The sequence below is a fragment of the Emydura macquarii genome, unplaced genomic scaffold, assembly GCF_026122565.2.
Source record: "Emydura macquarii macquarii isolate MOO-44397 ecotype Brisbane River unplaced genomic scaffold, CSIRO-AGI_Emac_v2 contig_1119, whole genome shotgun sequence".
Lineage (NCBI taxonomy): Eukaryota > Metazoa > Chordata > Testudines > Chelidae > Emydura > Emydura macquarii.
The window spans coordinates 5327758-5345542 of record NW_027131256.1 but is presented as its reverse complement, the minus strand read 5'-3'; the positions used below and the strand labels follow the sequence as shown (position 1 = coordinate 5345542).

Sequence of the window (17785 nt, the reverse complement as noted above, 5' to 3'; positions counted from 1 at the left end):
GAAAGGAATAAGTCCAAGAATTCTCTTAGCACATTTCCAAGGTGCACAGCCCTAAAAGGGGGCTTCTGGACTGCTGGAAGTTAAAGCACTGCTACGGCTAATTCACTGAGCGCCCCAAGTCACGCTCGTGCTGTGTGCCTCAGTTTCCTTATTTGGATGAGGAGGATACCCAGCTCGGCATAGCGCTTTGAGATCCTCTGAGATAAAGTGCTCTGTAAGGGAAAATGTATAGTGTTGCTATCAGGGGAAGTCTGGCTCCAGCCTTGGCATCCCAGGTCCAGCTCTCTTAATCATACTAACTGAAATACATACATACAATCAAATTAAACAGCAGGGGCTCTTGGCTTTAATGTGGCAGGTTGGCCCTTTAGTGCATGTTTCCCAGGCTGTGCAACAACAGCTCTTTCATAAGACTGCATCAATTGGAAATGGGTTGTAAGCAAATGACATTCTTGTCCCTTAAGCATGATTTAATAAGTCATAAGAATGGCCATACTGGGTTAGGTCAAAGGTCCATCGAGCCCAGCATCCTGTCTTCCGACAGTGGCCAATGCCAGCTGCTTCAGAGGAAATGAACAGAACAAGTCACCATCAAGTGATTCATCCCATCGCCCATTCCCAGCTTCTGGCAAGCCGCAATCCCTGCCTATCCTAGCTAATAGCTATTGATGGACCTATCCTCCATGAATTGATCTAGTACTTTTTATTTTTGAGTCCAAATCCAAAAGCTGACCTGCCAATATAAAATGCTAAAGAATCCTCTGCCAGCTCTCCATACAAGCCATGTCTTAATCTCCTCTCCTCCATGCTCTTTGTTTTTTCAGGGTAGATTAAAATCCTGTCGACCCACTTTCTCATTCAAGCTGGTTATGGGGAGAAAACAAACCATGGGTCATTGTGGTTAGACATCTTAACATGGCCCCAATCCAGACACTCACAAGGGATCCCATACCTGTCAAGGATTCTAGTCATGTGAGCATTCAGAATCAGGCCCTACTATTAAACAAGACAATGGTTTTTCATTGTTACCAGGAGCTAACAAAAGCAGGATGTGTCAGAGCCTCAAAAGGAGTCTTTGGGCCCACCAAGAGCTCTGTCCTGCACGACCCTTGTTAGCAACACGTCCTAGGCTTTCAAGCAAGGGAACTTTCTTCCCACTCCTAGCCACTGCTGTGCAGTGTGACCTAAAGAAACCTTTTCCTAGGCTGGAGGAAAGCTAGAATTAGGCAGCAGCTTTGGATGATCGCAGTGCCAGTGAACGTTTTCCTTGTGAGAGCTTCCATTGCTACGAATGTGAGGAACGCATCTTGTCCTCTACGTAGGGAGTGACCGTCTGGGCCTGCCTTACATGAACAGGGTAAGAGGCACAGCTCATAACCTTTCACCGTGTCCTGCCCACATAAAAGTGCCTGCCACCAGAGTCATTATATGCGGAGATTGCAGGGGGGGATGCAGTTTGAAAATGGCACTAGAGTGCCAGGGTTTTGGCTTTCCATCTCATCTGTTCTGACTTTAAGTGCTTGCTCGGTCATTTACATTTCCTCTTTCATGCCCTGATCTCCATCCTAACCTGGGCAAAACTGAGCATTAACGAACACAGCATCAGACGTCTTGTTGGTACCAATCACCTTCGGTGCAGCACCCTCAGTGTAGGACCCTCCCTCCCCCAGCACACCAAGACTGGAGTGTTGCAGTCATGGAAAACCCTCACGCCTTCTGTTACATCCTCACTTTGATTTTTGAAGGTGGCTGGCTGGTTGGCTGGCTGGCAAGTAATGTGTGTAGCATGTCCATCTGGTTGGGCATTTTTCAACAAAATGTCTTTTCATAAAATAAATGCCGATTCATCAAAATCAAAACTTTTTGCCGAAAAGATTCGTTTCGACACATTTCTTGACTCAAAAAACAAATGCTGAAAAAAAATTGGAAATGTTTTGGATTTGGAAATTTGGCAATTTTTCTAAATGACAATTTTTCTAAATGAAAGCTTTCCATTTCCTGGTTTGAAATGACCTTTTTCATTTTGAAATGGAAGCTTATTTTAGTACAATATTTAAAAAAAAACCCACTCAAAAATAGTTAAAATTGGAACAAGAGAAATTACCAAAACAAAATGTTTTGATTGACCTGACATTAAAATGAAGTCAAGAACAGAAAATACTACACATAGTCAGTATGGCTGAGTTAACAGTGCTTTTGGACCCTCATACTGAATTCACAGGTTTTTTAAATTAATTTTTCTAAGGATTATTGAAGGAAAAAATAGGAAAGACAAAACAGAAAATAACGGGACATAGATGCTGAGAAAACTTGCTCAGTTCCTTAGTATAGCGTCCAGCCGCTGTAGCTACCAAGTGCCAGTTGACCACTATCAGCATGCATTGAAAGCAGAAAGGAAGTCAATGGGAGTCTTTGGATCAGGACCATAGTCCTTCTCAGTGAGGATTCTGAACATGCCACATTTCAGGTTACGAAGTTCAGCTGTGCTGCTATATGTGCAAGAAAAAGTGTGGCAAATTTTAATGCGCTTTCTTCCATCAACACGTAACTCAGAAATAGCAGGAGGAATTTCAGTCAAATCAGGAAGAAAACAAAACTCACCTTTGGGCAGAGGTGAAGCACACAGGGCTGGTAAATTACATCTCCAGGGAGAATTAGGCAGAGAGCTATGAGCGGGCAAAACTGGGCTTATAACTGAAGCCATTTTGCAACCTTAACTATAGCATTTGATACCAATGAATGCACTAATAAGGGGAAAGAATTGTCATGTGGTCATTGCAGGTCACCTTCAGGGGAAAGTGTCACCAACAATGGCAGACAGACATTTAAAGAAGTAGGTGGAAAGAAAGGAGCCAACAAAACACGTTCCATTTTTATACGAATAAAATTTTATTCAATTTTAGACAATTAGAAAGAACAAAGAAAGAGGCGTGAACAGTCTCATGAAGGGTATAACCAGAAGAGTTTTCCCAACACTGAAGCAGGGCTGCCAAAGAGCAGCATCCCTTTAAACCTCATGGAGTTATTGTTACAAAAGCCAAAAGAATTTGCTGGGAATTTTTTGTTTTCACATTGGGATTTTGAAAGCCATTCTCCCCCTCCAAACAGCCAAGGGAGAGACAGGCAGCACACTAGCAAAGAGATTGCTCCCTGGGAAAGTTGTGTAAACCAGGTAGCTGTCTGCCTGGTTTGCTGGGGAGGTTTGCAATCTCTGTGGACAGAATTGGGAGTACGGGAGGGCAATGGGGTGGTTGGTTTTCAGGGGGGTTTTTTTGAAGCAAAGAAGGCACAAAATCTCAGCCAAGCTTCAAACCAGTGCAGCAGAGGTAGCCCCCTGTGCAACATCCGTGCCCACACGGAGTCAAGGAGACAGACTCTCAGCAGTGTCTGTGTGAGCATGAAAGATATGGCTCCTGCAGCATCTGTGCCATGTGGAAGAGAAATGAGGATGAGAGTGGTTGAATTGTACAGCTCCCTTTTCCTTTGCAGGGATGGGGATAGTGACAGCCCCTGGGATAACAGCCTCCCTTTCTTAGTGCCAAGGGGCTGGTACTTGAGTGTGTATGTGTGCGAGGGGATGTTCCCTTTAAGTATAGCAGTGTCGGCATAATGAATGAGGCATGTGTGGACATCAGGATGTGGCTCCTTGGATCTGCCCGCCTTGAGCCATTGGGATCCAGCCTCCTTTTAGCAGCCGGACCCTCAAATGGTTTAGACCCTCAGCTTTGATTAAGGCTATTTAGTCGCAAGAGAAAAACCTGGCTATGTGAAAGTGTGTGGCATGGCGGCAAGAGACCACCAGGCACATCTGCCAACGTGAGGCGGCCCAGAGACCTGGCCACGCTGCCTGGAGGGAACGAGCAAAGGAAAGGGGCAGACAACTAGAACACAGGCCCCAGGGGACTGCCTCCTCCACGGGGCCCCTGCTTTTGCTCTTTCTAAAGAACGGTACTTAAAACCAAGCCCTGACAACCCCAGCATCCCGTAAGGAAGGAGTAAATGTGGTGCCCCCCGTGCGACACGCACCACGCTGGGACCATGCGAGGCAGCCCCAAACAGCCCAGGAGGGAGAACCTACCATGCAAAGGCCAAAACGAAGCCCAGCTCGTGGGGAATTGAAGCGACGTGCCCAGAAACGGAGCAGCTCTTCAGCTGTAGAGGCTTTGGGCCAGCCCGTCAGGAGCCGGCTTCTGCTTCCCACCCCACTTGACTCCTCTACGGCGCTGACAAACACCCTGCTGCAGCAGCCGCACGTCCCCTTTGCCGAGCTGCTTCTCGGAGAAGGAGGCCCCGATGGCAGCGGCTTCCAAGGACTCCGGAAGCATCCAGAACTAGGGCAGGAAACCGTCCCGTGTGAAGTGAGAAGGAAACCGAAATAAATAGAAGAAAGAAGAACTTCCAAGCCCTGCCCACGCTGGCTGGTCTGACCCTGCCTCGTCCCTTTGAAATCGGCCCGGCTTGGCCAACGTCCCCTTGTGGACCTCTTCGATTCCATCACCTGCTCTGGGGCCGGCAGTGGGGGCGTGAGCAGCAGAGCTGATGTCCTCCCTCGGCAGGTCCTTCCCTCCCCTGCCGGCTCTCCTCTCAAACCCCCCCACCTCTCAAAAATCAAGAAAACCCACATCAGGCAGAGATTAGAAACAAAAGCGCTGACCCCGTTGGGGCCCCGCCTATGGCCCTGGCCTGGTGCTGAGACCCATCTGGTGTGGAGGAGCCCCCTGAGATCCCGAGGGCGGAGTGGTGAGGAAAGGACCATCGCGTTGGTGGGTTACAGTCTAGTGGAGGGGGGCGGGCACCAGGGAGAAGCACGTCTCCCCGTTCCTCGCATTTCAGGGAGGAGAAGGAGGGTCTCTGGGCCAGATCTTTGCCCCATCTGGTACGATAGCTTCTCGCTTTCCTGACACCCGCTCTGGCCTCCTACACCAGGGAGCCTGCTCGGCTCTGGGCTGGCACCATAACAGGCACCGCCCCTATCCGCTCCAGCGTCGCCTGGCTCACGGCATAGGAGCGTGTGTGCTGAGGCCTCGGCTTCCTGCTGACTGAGCCATTGCTCCTGGCCACCTCCTGCGGGGATGGTGCCGTGCTGGCTGTCACCACCAGCATCTTAGGTGGCGCTGGGGAAGGGTGGCCTCCGTTGGCATAGACAGGGCGGGCATTGGTGCTCCCGGAGCGGGAGAAGGGCTGGCGCACCTCGTTGTTGTTGCTGAAGTGGGTGAAGGAGTCTGTGGCGTGATTGGCTTTGGGGTCGTTCCAGTAGCGGCTGTTGTAAGTGTTGGAGGAGGTGAGGGTGTCGTTCTCCGAGGAGGACGCGTCACCATGGAACGCTTTCGTGGACGAAGAGCATTTGGGTGGCAGGTCATCCTCCCTAAAGAGAGAGAGAGAGAGGGCCGGAGATCCGAATCCTGTCTGCAATCCCCTCCTGCCCCCGTCCTCCCTCCAGAGAGTGGCAGCCGGTTGTTAGAACCGGGCGCAGTTTTTCACACACAAAATATTTTGGCAAAAAATACAGAAACATTTTGCGAATTCATGTCAATTTCATTGAACTGTCTGTTTATAAAAAAACCCACAAAAGGAAGTTCAGGGGCGAGGGAGGAAACGGTTCCATTGTTCAGTTTGAAATGACTTCTTGTTTCGAAATTTCCCTAATTTTATTTTTAAAAATCAAAAAAACCTTTTACAATGCCCTAAATCAAAACAAAACGTTTTGTTTGACCCAAAATTAATTATTTTTTGGTTTTTGATTTGATGAAAATTTCAAATATTGTTGTGTTGGAGGTGGGGGGCCCTTAAACAAAGTGGTTTTGGGTTTTTTTTCATAATTGCTAATGAACCAAACACTCCGTTACTCACCCAGCTCTAGTGGCAGTGGTGATCAAAGGCGCCAGGGGACAGTCGCAGTAAACAAGGGCACTATCCTGGCCTGATCACACAGCACGATTCTCATCTTAGTTCTTGTTAATTATCCCACCTGCTAGCACCATGTGAGGGAGGCAAAGATCCCATGGGAAGCAGCCGTGTGTTTGTGGAGAGAGGGATCTAACCAGGGACAGGGCCATAGCTGTAACCTTGGACAAAGTCTTTCCTATATCCCGAGAGCCTTCCCCCATTGCTGTTTCGTACCCTGGACTAGGATGTCGCATTCGTCCTACACCCACATTCCTCCTTTCAGTTTTGAAGTCACTCTCCCCACATAGCCACTGCTGTCAGCCTCCAGCTACATCCCCCTTGTGTAAAGACAGGCTATGCAGAGATCTCCCCCCCACCCAGGGCCCCCACATGAAGGGGGAAAGGGGAGGCCCTGGGGACCTGAGGTTCCCTGCCATCTGTCTGCCCTTAGCCCAACCTTATCTCATTGGGGATCTCCTCCTCCTCTTCCTCCTTGTGTTTGTTCTTCCAGTAAACCAGGGCCACCGCCACCAAGACAATGCAGACAAAAAGCACGACTGCACCCGTGGCAACGGCTCCAGCAATCAGGCCGACGCTCCGGGGATGAGCTGTGTGGGACATGGAACAAAAAGGGAAGGAAGAAATCAGGGTTGGGGTGCCACCTGGAGCTAGAGTGTCTGGAGCTAGGGAAGAACATGGTGGCGCAGAAGGGTCTCCATCACCACAGTCGTGGGCACCAGGGTCCTAGACTGTAGAGGAGTGATTGCTCAGGATATACTTGGTTACACTGGTTATCAGAGCAGAGTCCAACTGCATGGCCAAACCTCCCACTGGAATGTACTTACGTGCAATGACTTGCAGGTCCAGAAGGCAGGTGCTGGTTCCGATGGCATTAGAAGCCACGCACTGGTAGAGACCTGAGGACCCAGTGCTGATATTCCGGAGGGTGACTGTGCCCTGGACTTGGTCTAGACAAGCAGGAAGAAAAGAAGGATTTATACATAACCCCCACACGAGAAAACCATGAAAAGGCAAATCCAGCAAATAGAGAATTCTGGTGAGACTCTTAAGAGAGAAATAAATTAGGAAATAACCTTGAGATGGAAGCATCTCTCTCTCTCTCTCTTTCACACACACAAGATTAGGTCTTAAGGAGCTTACAGTAGATGTTTCTTTTTCTTTTTATAGATGAATTTTCGTACGTGAAAACTTGGAACTGATATTGTGCAAGAGAAGAAAACCAGACAAAATACAAGCAAGGAATGTGCACCACACAATTCTTCCATAAAAATTAAATCCTGCCCTGCAGCCCCCCTTCTAGGCCAGGCCTGGGCTCCCCACACAGCTCTGCCAATGCCCCTCACTCCTGTATACAAAAAAAAATCAAAGGATCCCATACCAGTTGAAACGCTGGAGTAAGTGGGGGTAAAAGAATAGAAACAGGCGGGTTGCCATTTGGCCGGTACATCAAGATTAACTTTTAAGTCTCACAAGTGGTAACATGGGATTTTTTCATAATCAAAAAGATGGTCAGGGCCTTGGCTTTATTTCACATCTGGAGGACAGCTCCTCCAGAAGCACAGCACCCCTTGGCACCACGCTGGGACATAGGGGTAAGTCCTCAGAGTCAAGAGATTGTAGGGTTCTTTGGGTGATCCTAATGCTATTTTCCCACAATTTCCAGTCCTTGGCTCTTTTAAGGCTTGGTCTACACTTACCCCAGCGATTCGGCGGCAGTCAACGGGAGTTACGCAAAGTATGCAAAGAACTTGCGTAACTCTCGTTGACTGCTGTGCTTCTCTTCTGCGCGCCGTCTTCACTGCACTGCGCCACTTGAGGAGGTGGCTTTAGTACATCGACTTCTGGATCAACTGAGCTTCTTCACTGACCGTTCAGTCAATCCAGATAAGTCGATCTGACGGCAGCGAGTTTGCCGCTGTCAGTGTAGACATAGCCTTAGTTAGCTTTGAAATGCACTTTAATCTGTGAGGCCCCCAAAATCAATAGCAACCTGCAAACATTTTGACCACAACTTTTTTTGTTGAGCCGTTGTAGCCCAAGAGGCATTTCCTATATGAAGAAACACTACAGTGAGAACGGTCACTAGAGGGCACCCAAGACACTACGGCTGTCAAGTCACCCTTTTATTCCCACATGGTACCTTCTTTAGGAATAAGTGAGGGTGCAGTGACTCAGAGTAAACTCGATATGTTGTGTCATCACTGGCAGCACAGACAAAACCAAACCAAATTAGCTACCTAGGGAAGAGGAAGATAAACAACAGACCAAGCACCTTGTGTGGCAGTCGGGGGTAGCCTGGGGGCATTGTCCAACTTCTCCCAGAGGTATGTCGGCCGAGGGATGCCTTCTTCTGAGTTGCAGGTCAGGGTGATATCACTGCCGACATCCAGAGACCCCTGAATTCTGCAGAGCGGGGCAGACGGAGGAACTACAATGAGAGCAGAGGAGAAAGTGACAGCATGTCAGGAAGCATATCCAACAAAGGGGCTAGGTTCTTGCTGCTCACCCGTTACCTGTGAGTGTGCCCCCACATCCGGGAAAGCAGGGCCACCAGGATGGGCAACAGTACAGCTGAAAGGCAGTGAAAGGGCAGAATGGGGATGGTGAGAGATTGAAAGGGAAGCCACAGACACAGAAGCACAAAAAAAAAGGAAAGCACAACACTGCTGAATTTTTCATGGTCACTTTGCATTCGACCCATCCCTGGGAAGAAGAGCATCTGCAGTTCCCTAGCTGAGATAACATGATAAGGCCTTTCATTAAATCCTCCTGCTCCATAGCATATGCTGGTTATGGGCTGAGGACAGCAAAACATTTAAGTTATAGCACACTTGGCCAAGTGCATTACTGGGGGATCTACAACCTACTGTGAAGCACTCAATACAGGCCACTTTCAGGGGAAGGAAACCAGAGTCAAGGGACCACAGGTCTGTCCCAGTCTCCTGTGGCTATGTAGGAAACTCTCATGGCCCTGTTAATATATCTACCTCCCCCCCACCCGCCCCTGACACTCTCATCCCCTCAGTACATTTCCCAAACCACCTCACACTCCAGCCACAAGAGCCATTTGTCCCCCAAAACATACACACGCATAAGATACCCTCCCATACCCCCCAGTACAGCCATCATCCCCACTCACAACCTCCCCCAATGTTTCCCACCCCCAAAAGCCCCCAGGACTGTCTTGTTCCCCAGTACATACCCCACTATACCTAGAAAATTCCCTTGTCTCCCCACTCACAATACACACACCCAAGACGGTGAGTCCAATGACTCCAATGTTCCTGCCACCTCGGTCTGGAAGGTTGTTGACCAAACACTGGTACGTGCCAGTGTCTGACAGCTGGGTGTTGTTGATGAAGATGGAGGCACTGGTGGTTGGCATTGTTCCTGCAAACCCCACTCGCCCATAGAACTGGGGTGCACCACCAAAGATCTGCCCACCTTGGTAGAGAATAACCTAGAAGAGAAAAAAGGATTGGACATCTCTCAGTACCGGCTGGTGTGAAGAAGCCAGGTGTGTATTACAATGAGGGGTAAATCAGAAAAGGCCAGCTCCTAATGGACCTCAGTGAAACCAAATGCCAATTTACAAGTAGCTCCATGTGGAGGCACCTTGATAGAATTCCTCTAAGGGAGGATTGCCCTGTGATAAAATGGGAACTCAGCAGTAGCCTCAGAGGCAGACGGTGAGTGTCAGTAATACACTGTGATAGACTCTCTTCTCAGAGGCAACATGCCAAGTTCCCAAGTCTATTTCTATGATTGCATCTGGGATGTCAACCTCCTCCTCCTCATTCATGTGATGGTCAATTTAGTTCTCCTTTTGGTGGAGATGCCCTAAATTGATTTGAGACTGACCTTTCATAGAATCAAAGAAGATTAGGGATGGAAGGGACCTCAGGAGATCATCTCGTCCAACCCCTAGCTCAAAGCAGGGCCAACCCCAACTAAATAATCCCAGCCAGGGCTTTGTAAAGCCAGGCCTTAAAAACCTCTGAGGAAGGAGATTCCACCACCTCCCTAGCTAACCCATTCCAGTACATCACCACCCTCCTATTGAAAAAGTTTTTCCTAATATCCAACTTAGACCTCCCCACTGCAACTTGAGACCAGTGCTTCTTGTTCTGTCATCTGCCACCACTGAGAACAGCCTAGCTCCATCGTCCCTGGAATCCCCCCTTCAGGTAGTTGAAGGCTGTTAGCAAATCCCCCCTCACCCTTCTCTCCTGTAGACTAAATAAGCCTAGTTCCCTCAGCCTCTCCTCAGAAGTCATGTGCTCCAGCCCCCTAATCATTTTCGTTGCCCTCCGTTGGAGTTTCTCCAATTTGTCCACATCCTTCCTGTAGTGGGGGGTTCAAAACTGGACACAATACTCCAAATGAGGCCTCACCAATGCCGAATAGAGGGGAATAATCACTTCCCTCAATCTGCTAGCAATGTTCCTACTAATACAGCCATTGGCCTTCTTGACAATAAGGACACATGTTGACTCATATCCAGCTTTTTGTCCACTGTAACCCACAGATCCTTTTCTGCAGAACTGCTGCCTAGCCAGTGGGTCCCCGGTCTGTAGCAGTGCATGGGATTCTTCTGTCCTAAGTGCAGGACTCTGCATTTGTCCTTGTTGAACCTCATCCGATTTCTTTTCGCCCAATCTTCCAATTTGTCTTGGTCACTCTGTATCCTATCCCTACCCTCCAGTGTATCTACCACTCCCCCCAGCTTAGTGTCATCTGCAAATTTACTGAGGGTGCAATCCACCCCATCCTCCAGACAATTTAATGAAGATATTGAATAAAACTGGCCCCAGGACCAATGTCTGGGGCACTCTGCTTGTTACCGGCTGCCAATTAGACATCGAGCTGTTGCTCACTATCCATTGAGCCCGATGATCTTTATCCACTTTATAGTCCATTCATCCAACCCATACTTTTTTAACTTGCTGACAAGAATACTGTGGGAGACTGTATTAAAAGGTTTGCTAAAGTCAAGATATATCACATCCACTGCTTTCCCCACATCCACACAGCCAGTCACCTCATCATAGGAGTTTAATCATGTTGGTCAGGCATGACTTGCTCTTGGTGAATCCATGTTGACTGTTCCTGATCACCTTCTTCTCTTCCAAGTGCCTCAAAATGGATTCTTTGAGGACCTGCTCCATGATTTTTCCAGGGACTGATGTGAGGCTGACCGGTCTATAGTTCCCCGGATCCTCCTCCTTCCCTTTTTTGAACATGGGCACTATATTTGCCTTTTTCCAATCATCTGAGACTTCCCCGATCACCATGAGTTTTCAAAGATAATGTCCAATGACTCTGAAATTACATCAGCCAACTCCCTCAGCACCCTCGGGTGCAATGCATCCGGCCACATGGACTCGTGCATGTCCAGCTTTTCTAAGTAATCCTGAACCTGTTCTTTCACCACTGGAGGTTGCTCACCTCCTCTCCATACTGTGCTGCCCAGTGCAGTAGTCTGGGAGCTGACCTAGTCTGTGAAGACAGAGGCAAAAAAACATTGAGTACCTCAACGTTTTCCACATCACCTGTCACCAGATTGCCTCCTCCATTCAGGAAGAAGCCCACACTTTCCTTGACCTTCTTGTTGCTAACATACCTGTAGAAACCCTTCTTGTTACCCTTCATGTCCCTTGTTAGCTGCAACTCCAATTGTGCTTTTAGCCTTACTGATTTCACTCCTGCATACTCGAGCAGTATTTTTATACTTCTCCATAGTCATCTGTCCAACCTTCCACTTCTTGTACACTTCCTTTTTGTGTTTAAGCTCACCGAAGATTTCTTTGTTAAGCCAAGCTGGTCGCCTGCCATATTTGCTAGTCTTTCTACTCATCAGGATAGTTTGTTCCTGCGCCGTCAATAAGGTTTCTTTAAAATACAGCCAGTTCTCTTGGATTCCTTTCCCCCTCATATTAGCCTCCCAGGAGATCCTGCCCATCAGCTCCTTGAGGGAATCAAAGTCTGTTTTTCTGAAGTCCAGGATCCGTGTTCTGCTCTTCTCCTTTCTTCCTTTTGTCAGGATCCTGAACTCGACCATCTCATGGTCACTGCTGCCCAGGTTGCCATCCACTTCTATTTCCCCTATCAATTCTTCCCTCTTTGTGAGCTGCAGGTCAAGAGGACCATGGCTCCCAGTTGGTTCCTCCAGCACTTGCACCAGGAAGTTGTCCCCGACACACTCCAAAACATCTTGGATTGTCTGTGCCCTGCTGTATTGCTCTCCCAGCAGATTTAAGGGTGATTGAAGTCCCCCATGAGACCCAGGTCCTGTGATCTGGAAACTTCCATTAGTTATCTGAAGAAAGCCTCGTTGACCTCATCCTCCTGGTCTGGTGGTCTATGGTAGACGCCCACCACGACATCGCCCTTGTTGCTCTCGCCTCTAAACTTAACCTAGAGACTCTCAATAGGCTTTTCTCCAGTTTCACACTGGAGCACTGAGCAGTCATACTGCTCTCAATTCATTGCAATGATTCTCACCTCCATCACCTTTCAGCTCCGCTGCTGGGCCCTTCAAGAGTAGAGGCAACAGGATCGCTTTATCCTCTGGGGGGCCCTATCCTGAGTCATGAGCTGGTCACACTAGTGACAGAAGTCCAGCTACTGCACAGTTTTTCTGAACTATACTCCAGAAGGGTTATCAGCCAACCCACACCCAATACACATACCCATGCCCAAGTAGTGTTAATGGGAAAAGGGAAGAGAAAGACACAGACAGCTCCACATTCCAAGGAACCTGGGTACCTGTTCTGGCTGGTTGGCGTTGGAGAGCGGGATCACCATCCAGATGACGTTAAGGTTAGTGAGGGCAGCGCTAGTGGTGAAGGTACAAGGCAGGATTGCCGTTTGCCCCCGAGCAACCTGGATACTCCCCGAGCTCACTGACACCTCTAGGGGGCTCACCAGACCTGTAAAGACAAAGTTCAAGCATTCACCCCCTTGCCCATGCTCTGGCAATGCCACCCCTTTCATGCAGCACTGTACATGAGTGCAGCACGGCGCCAGCATTGAGCAATGGGCAGCCATCCTTGTCCAACTACCACAGGCCAAAAAGGGCTACATTATCCTGCAGTGCTTTGTAAAACGGAGCCATTCTCCCCAGAGTCATTGCAAAAGGCAAAGGTGAAATGGCAGCCATCTTCACTGAGGACATTCTGGCTTCAGTCCCTCTGAAAATAAGGGGGTCCATTTTGAAGACAGGGAAAAATCTGTAAGAAAAGCCAAGCTGTCCTAGAGCTAATGAGTAGCATTTTAAAAGCCACCTAACATCAAGATAGATGGCAGCTCTGAAGCCGTCCAACAAGACCTGGATACAAGAATTTTAACAAAGAGAGAAATAACTCATGTTATAGGAGATGTACAATTAGCCCTCCATATTTCCTAATAAAATCCAATATGACCCGGTAAGTTTTCATGATTGTTTTACATTTAAAGGGATAAAACCAATATATGTTTTTAAATTCCAATTTCTTTCGATGTGGTTATAATGACTCCTGACCCTGAAGGAACAGATCTAAGTGAAAGGACTTTCCATCGTTCACGCTGTTTCCTTTTTTTTTTGCATTTCACTCAGGCTGGATAGTGCAAGTACCTGGCAAGCCTCGCTTTGACTATCAACCGTTTTCAGCTCCCAGCTCTCATGCCCTGGCTCCGGGCTGCAGTGTTTGGGTTGCAAACCTTGCATGGAGATAGTTAAATCCATACAGCCAAACACTGCCCATATCAAATGTAACAAGAACATTCTGCAAAGATTTCTATTACGTTTTTTAAAGAGCTTTTTTTCTCCCACAAACTCTAAATATTGGATTAAAACCACCAACCTGCATCACTTTAAATGTCAATTAGTCCCTCTCTTGTTTTACATATATGTGTGGCCTCTTGAGGGAGGTGGGGGGCACTGTACGACATTACCAGCTATCAGATCATATCAGGACGCTGATAACACCCAGCTGTACATCTCCTGAGTGTGGATAGCCCTGCCATCTTCTGTCCTAATTAAAGATGGTCCAAAATATTCCAATGGAACATTTTGCTGTTGGAAAGTGCCAATGTGTGCTGAAATCAAAATGTGATGGGGGAAGCGTCGATTTCTACAAAATATCGACAGGAAACAGACAGGTTTCGAAACCTGCCTGGTTTCCTGCCATCTTGACCACTCAACCTTCTGGGCAACCTGCCTGGAAGGCTAATGGGGAACAAGGAGCTTGGAAGTCCTAGGAGCCTTGGCTTCCAGTTCCTTGACATCCCAGGCTTCTGTGGTCTCCAGGTCTGGGCAGCCCCCCAGGCAGCCGGTCCTGGAGCCAGAGGTCCTGGGGTTTCCAAGCTTCTAGTTCCTCAGTAGCCTGGAAGTCCCAGCTCCCAGATTCCCCAAACAGCCCAGCTCCCTGCTCCCTGGGCCTCCAGGCAGCTCTGGGCACCTCAGAAATGATCAAAATAAATGTGACCAAAATGAATCAGAAAGATCAAAATGAACTTTTGGAATTCCCTTTCCACAGGAATTTTCAAAATTTTATTTTTCTGCCTGTTTCAGAATGATGTCTTTTATTTTTAATTTGAGGATTTTCTGCTGAAACGTTTTGGCCAGTTCTGGTCCTGATATCTGAGAGAACTGGGAGCCGTGGGAAGAAACAGCTAACTTAAGTTCAAGCCAGTAAGCAACTATATGGGGATGCCAGTAGTAAGTGGAAGTAAATAGTTTGATGTGTTAGCAAGCATGACCTCCCCTCAATACAGGGCCTCTGCCTTCCAACTGCTAAGGTGAAAGGCAAACTTAGGATCCTTTTGGACTAAAGAAGGGGAGATGTATCTTTGCCCCAATAAAGTGTCTTAAGTGTCTTAAGAACCCAGCCACTGGCTGACAAATGCTCTCACCCTAACATGGGGAACCAGGGTCTTCGTTGATGCCCACTGTAGTCTGATGAGACAATCCTTATGAGCCTCGCAAATAGAGGGAAAAAGCTGTCCACAAATATTCATTTCAATTTGAAAGGGAATGTGGATTCTGTCATGTTCATGACACTTCCATGTTCACTGTCTGCAGACTCTCAAGAGCCTAAACTTGCTGGTGAAACTACTCAAGAAAAGGGAATTTTACACCTCTGTATTCGCCAACAGAAAATGTTGCTGGAAACCTTGCAGTTTGTGCTGCAGGATTAGTTACCTAAGTCATCCAATCAGGGAAATGAAATAAGATCATGTGGTTTATGTAACCAATGAGCATGGCGCAATTGCTAATATTTGCAACAAACTGCAGAATATTAAAACAAACAAGCTGCAGCATAATAAAAACACTACAATAATTCTAACAACCTACATCATTATTTCCTTCTGAAATGTGAAAATAATTTGGAATAAAAAATACATTGAAGAATTTCCCAATCGGTTTGTGAACAGGTCACAAAAAGAAAGAAAATTGGGATAATTCACCCAGCTCTGAATGTGAGCCTGACTTGCAATAATGACCATTCAAAAGGAAAGCAAAGCAACCACCACTCTAAGGGTTGCAAAGAAGAGGTGCTAACCTGGGTTAAAATAGCAGCAAAGACACAGCAACTCAGCTTTTAACTCTGATTGGCAGCACGCGTTCAACCCCAGGCTGCCCTAGAGGCTTTAACTCAAGCTGCTAATCGGAGTTAAAAGCTGAGTCACCAGGACTCCACTACTCCTTGAACCGAGTGGGTTAGCTAACTCGAGTTAAGAATATGCTTGTTTTTGCAGTGTAGACATACCCTGAGTTACCAAAGCAGCCATGGAACAGGTACCTGCTCTGTAGGAGGAAGGGGGCTCCTTGTTATCCCTGGCCTTGATTATCCCACACAGCTCTGCCAATGCCCCTCCTTCCTGACCTGCAATGCCCGCCCCTCTGGTATTCCAGTCCCCGAAGTGCAGCACTCCCTGCTATTCCAGGATACAGTCTATTGTGATACTGAACAGTGTGGAGTGGTTTTAGAAGAGGGCGTTCAGGGCTAGCGGAGACCCAGACACATTGCACTTACCCAGGGTATGTCTTTGAACCTGGATGTGCAGTATATGAATTCAATGCACTACCCGATACCTTCCCTCCTTGCTCAGCTGCCCAGGGTCCCACCTCCCACTCTCACTTTGCCACCTTGCCCCACATTTCGGGAGCTGCCATTGCCCTGAGTATCCCAACGCTGTCAGCTGCTCTTTGGCCCTGAGTGCCCATGATGCAGGAGACAGAAAAAAGACACAGCTTCATGTTGCTAAGCTAAGTGGCACCTGCAGGGCTACGGCTGGGGAAAACACACACGACAGCTTCTGACAAGCAAACATAACAAAAGTGACAAGGGAGCGGGAGACTGTGTGTATTGAGAGTTATCCCTGCACCAGTGTAAACAGAGAGATGTGCACACCCACAGCACCAGGGGGTCATTACTACAAAGTGACTCTTCTGCCAAGGAGACAGGCTAATGTGAAGAGGAAACAGCAAAGATCACATGCTCTTTACAGGCTTCTCATTCTAGCATAAGCCCCATTTATTTATATCCCAGATACATAAAAATTATTGCTATAAATAGCCCCACACAGAGACACACCCACACACTCCCATCTGCAGACACATCAACACAAAGACACATTCGGACACACGAATACAACTGTCCCAACACAGCCAGATGCACGTGTGCAAACAAACACACACAACCACAAAGAGACACGCAAGCAGATGTACACTGAAAAACACCCATTGCTATAATGTGAAGAGTTACAAGTTCAAGTGTTAGAAAATCCGGAGTTGCAAGTTCCCTATTCCCCCATTGACGTTAACTCGACCCGTTACCTAACCAGAGGGATAGAGGTTTTGCCCTTAACATAAATATGAAGGCTTGGATTTTCAAAGCAGCCTAAGGCGAATTAAGTGCCCCATGTGGGCAGCTAAACCCCTTTGGCTCCTTTGAAAATCCCAGCCTAATTTATCAAATTACACATCAGACCATAAAGCGACAGAGAACTCAGTGAAAGCTGTATTACAGCCCCACCTTTATTAAGTGAGTACCCCAAGCAGTCAGCAAAGTTAAACTACCCGTCAGAGGCAACCACCCCTCTCCTGTAAGCGACAATCACCTGCAATCGATTCCAGGTACAACAGTAGCTTCTCCTAGCTTTGGAATTCAGTGCCCATCAGGTGTACATTGGATATTCACACAGGTCTCCTGACTGACACTGGTACGAACTGGTGTAAGTGAGAGGTGGATCAGGCCCACAACCTGTACTCAGGAGACTGCGTTTTGCTTTCCATTTTGGTCCTGAAGCACCAGGGTGCAGCAGTTATGTAGAATAAATGTTCCATTTCTGCATCACCTACTTCTAGGGGAACCAGCTGGCAGAGTGATGTTTTGGCTACAAGGGGGTTGTTAGAAATGACAGCGCTGGTATTATTAAGCACTTGTGTTTCTAGGGCCTGGTTAACAAAATAATTGTTGTAATTGGGTCATTTTGATTTCATCTTTGTTGGGATCCCCTCAGCTTTCCAAGTGTTGTTCTCAGCTACCTTCTCTATCAGTTAAGGGGCCACTGTCCAACTTTCACGCCACATGGTTCATGCTTACACCTCTGGGGTCCAGTCTCACACACCTGGCCTCAGGCTCCCTGCTTCTCCTGGAGTAAGGAAGAAGCAGATGCCACTAGTCCGTTAGCTCCCACATATAGATTGTTAGCCAAGACTGGTTGGCTCAGAAACAGTCAGGGGCAAATGATGCCAGACAGATACGTGGGCACCTACACACATCTGAGAGGCTGTAGCAGAGTGTGTCTTTAAGAGAGCTGGCAGAGACCCCCACCAGGACCTGCAACTGGCTGGAACTGGGTGTGGTGCAGGCAAAATGATCTCTGAGTA

General features: G+C 47.8%; 1 protein-coding gene across 1 annotated transcript in view; it reads right to left on the bottom strand.

Annotated features, from left to right (window-relative positions):
• Positions 1-3261: 3261 nt before the first annotated feature.
• The window catches only part of IGSF11 (immunoglobulin superfamily member 11), a 130484-nt gene continuing 115960 nt past the window's right edge, over positions 3262-17785 (bottom strand). Inside the window, exons 2-7 of the mRNA XM_067546051.1 lie at positions 12676-12839; positions 9160-9367; positions 8180-8335; positions 6732-6854; positions 6344-6494; positions 3262-5365 (exon numbers count right to left, since the gene is read on the bottom strand). Coding sequence (XP_067402152.1) covers positions 4918-5365; positions 6344-6494; positions 6732-6854; positions 8180-8335; positions 9160-9367; positions 12676-12839 — 1250 coding nt within the window. The 3' untranslated portion in view covers positions 3262-4917. The remainder of the gene's footprint in view (positions 5366-6343; positions 6495-6731; positions 6855-8179; positions 8336-9159; positions 9368-12675; positions 12840-17785) is intronic.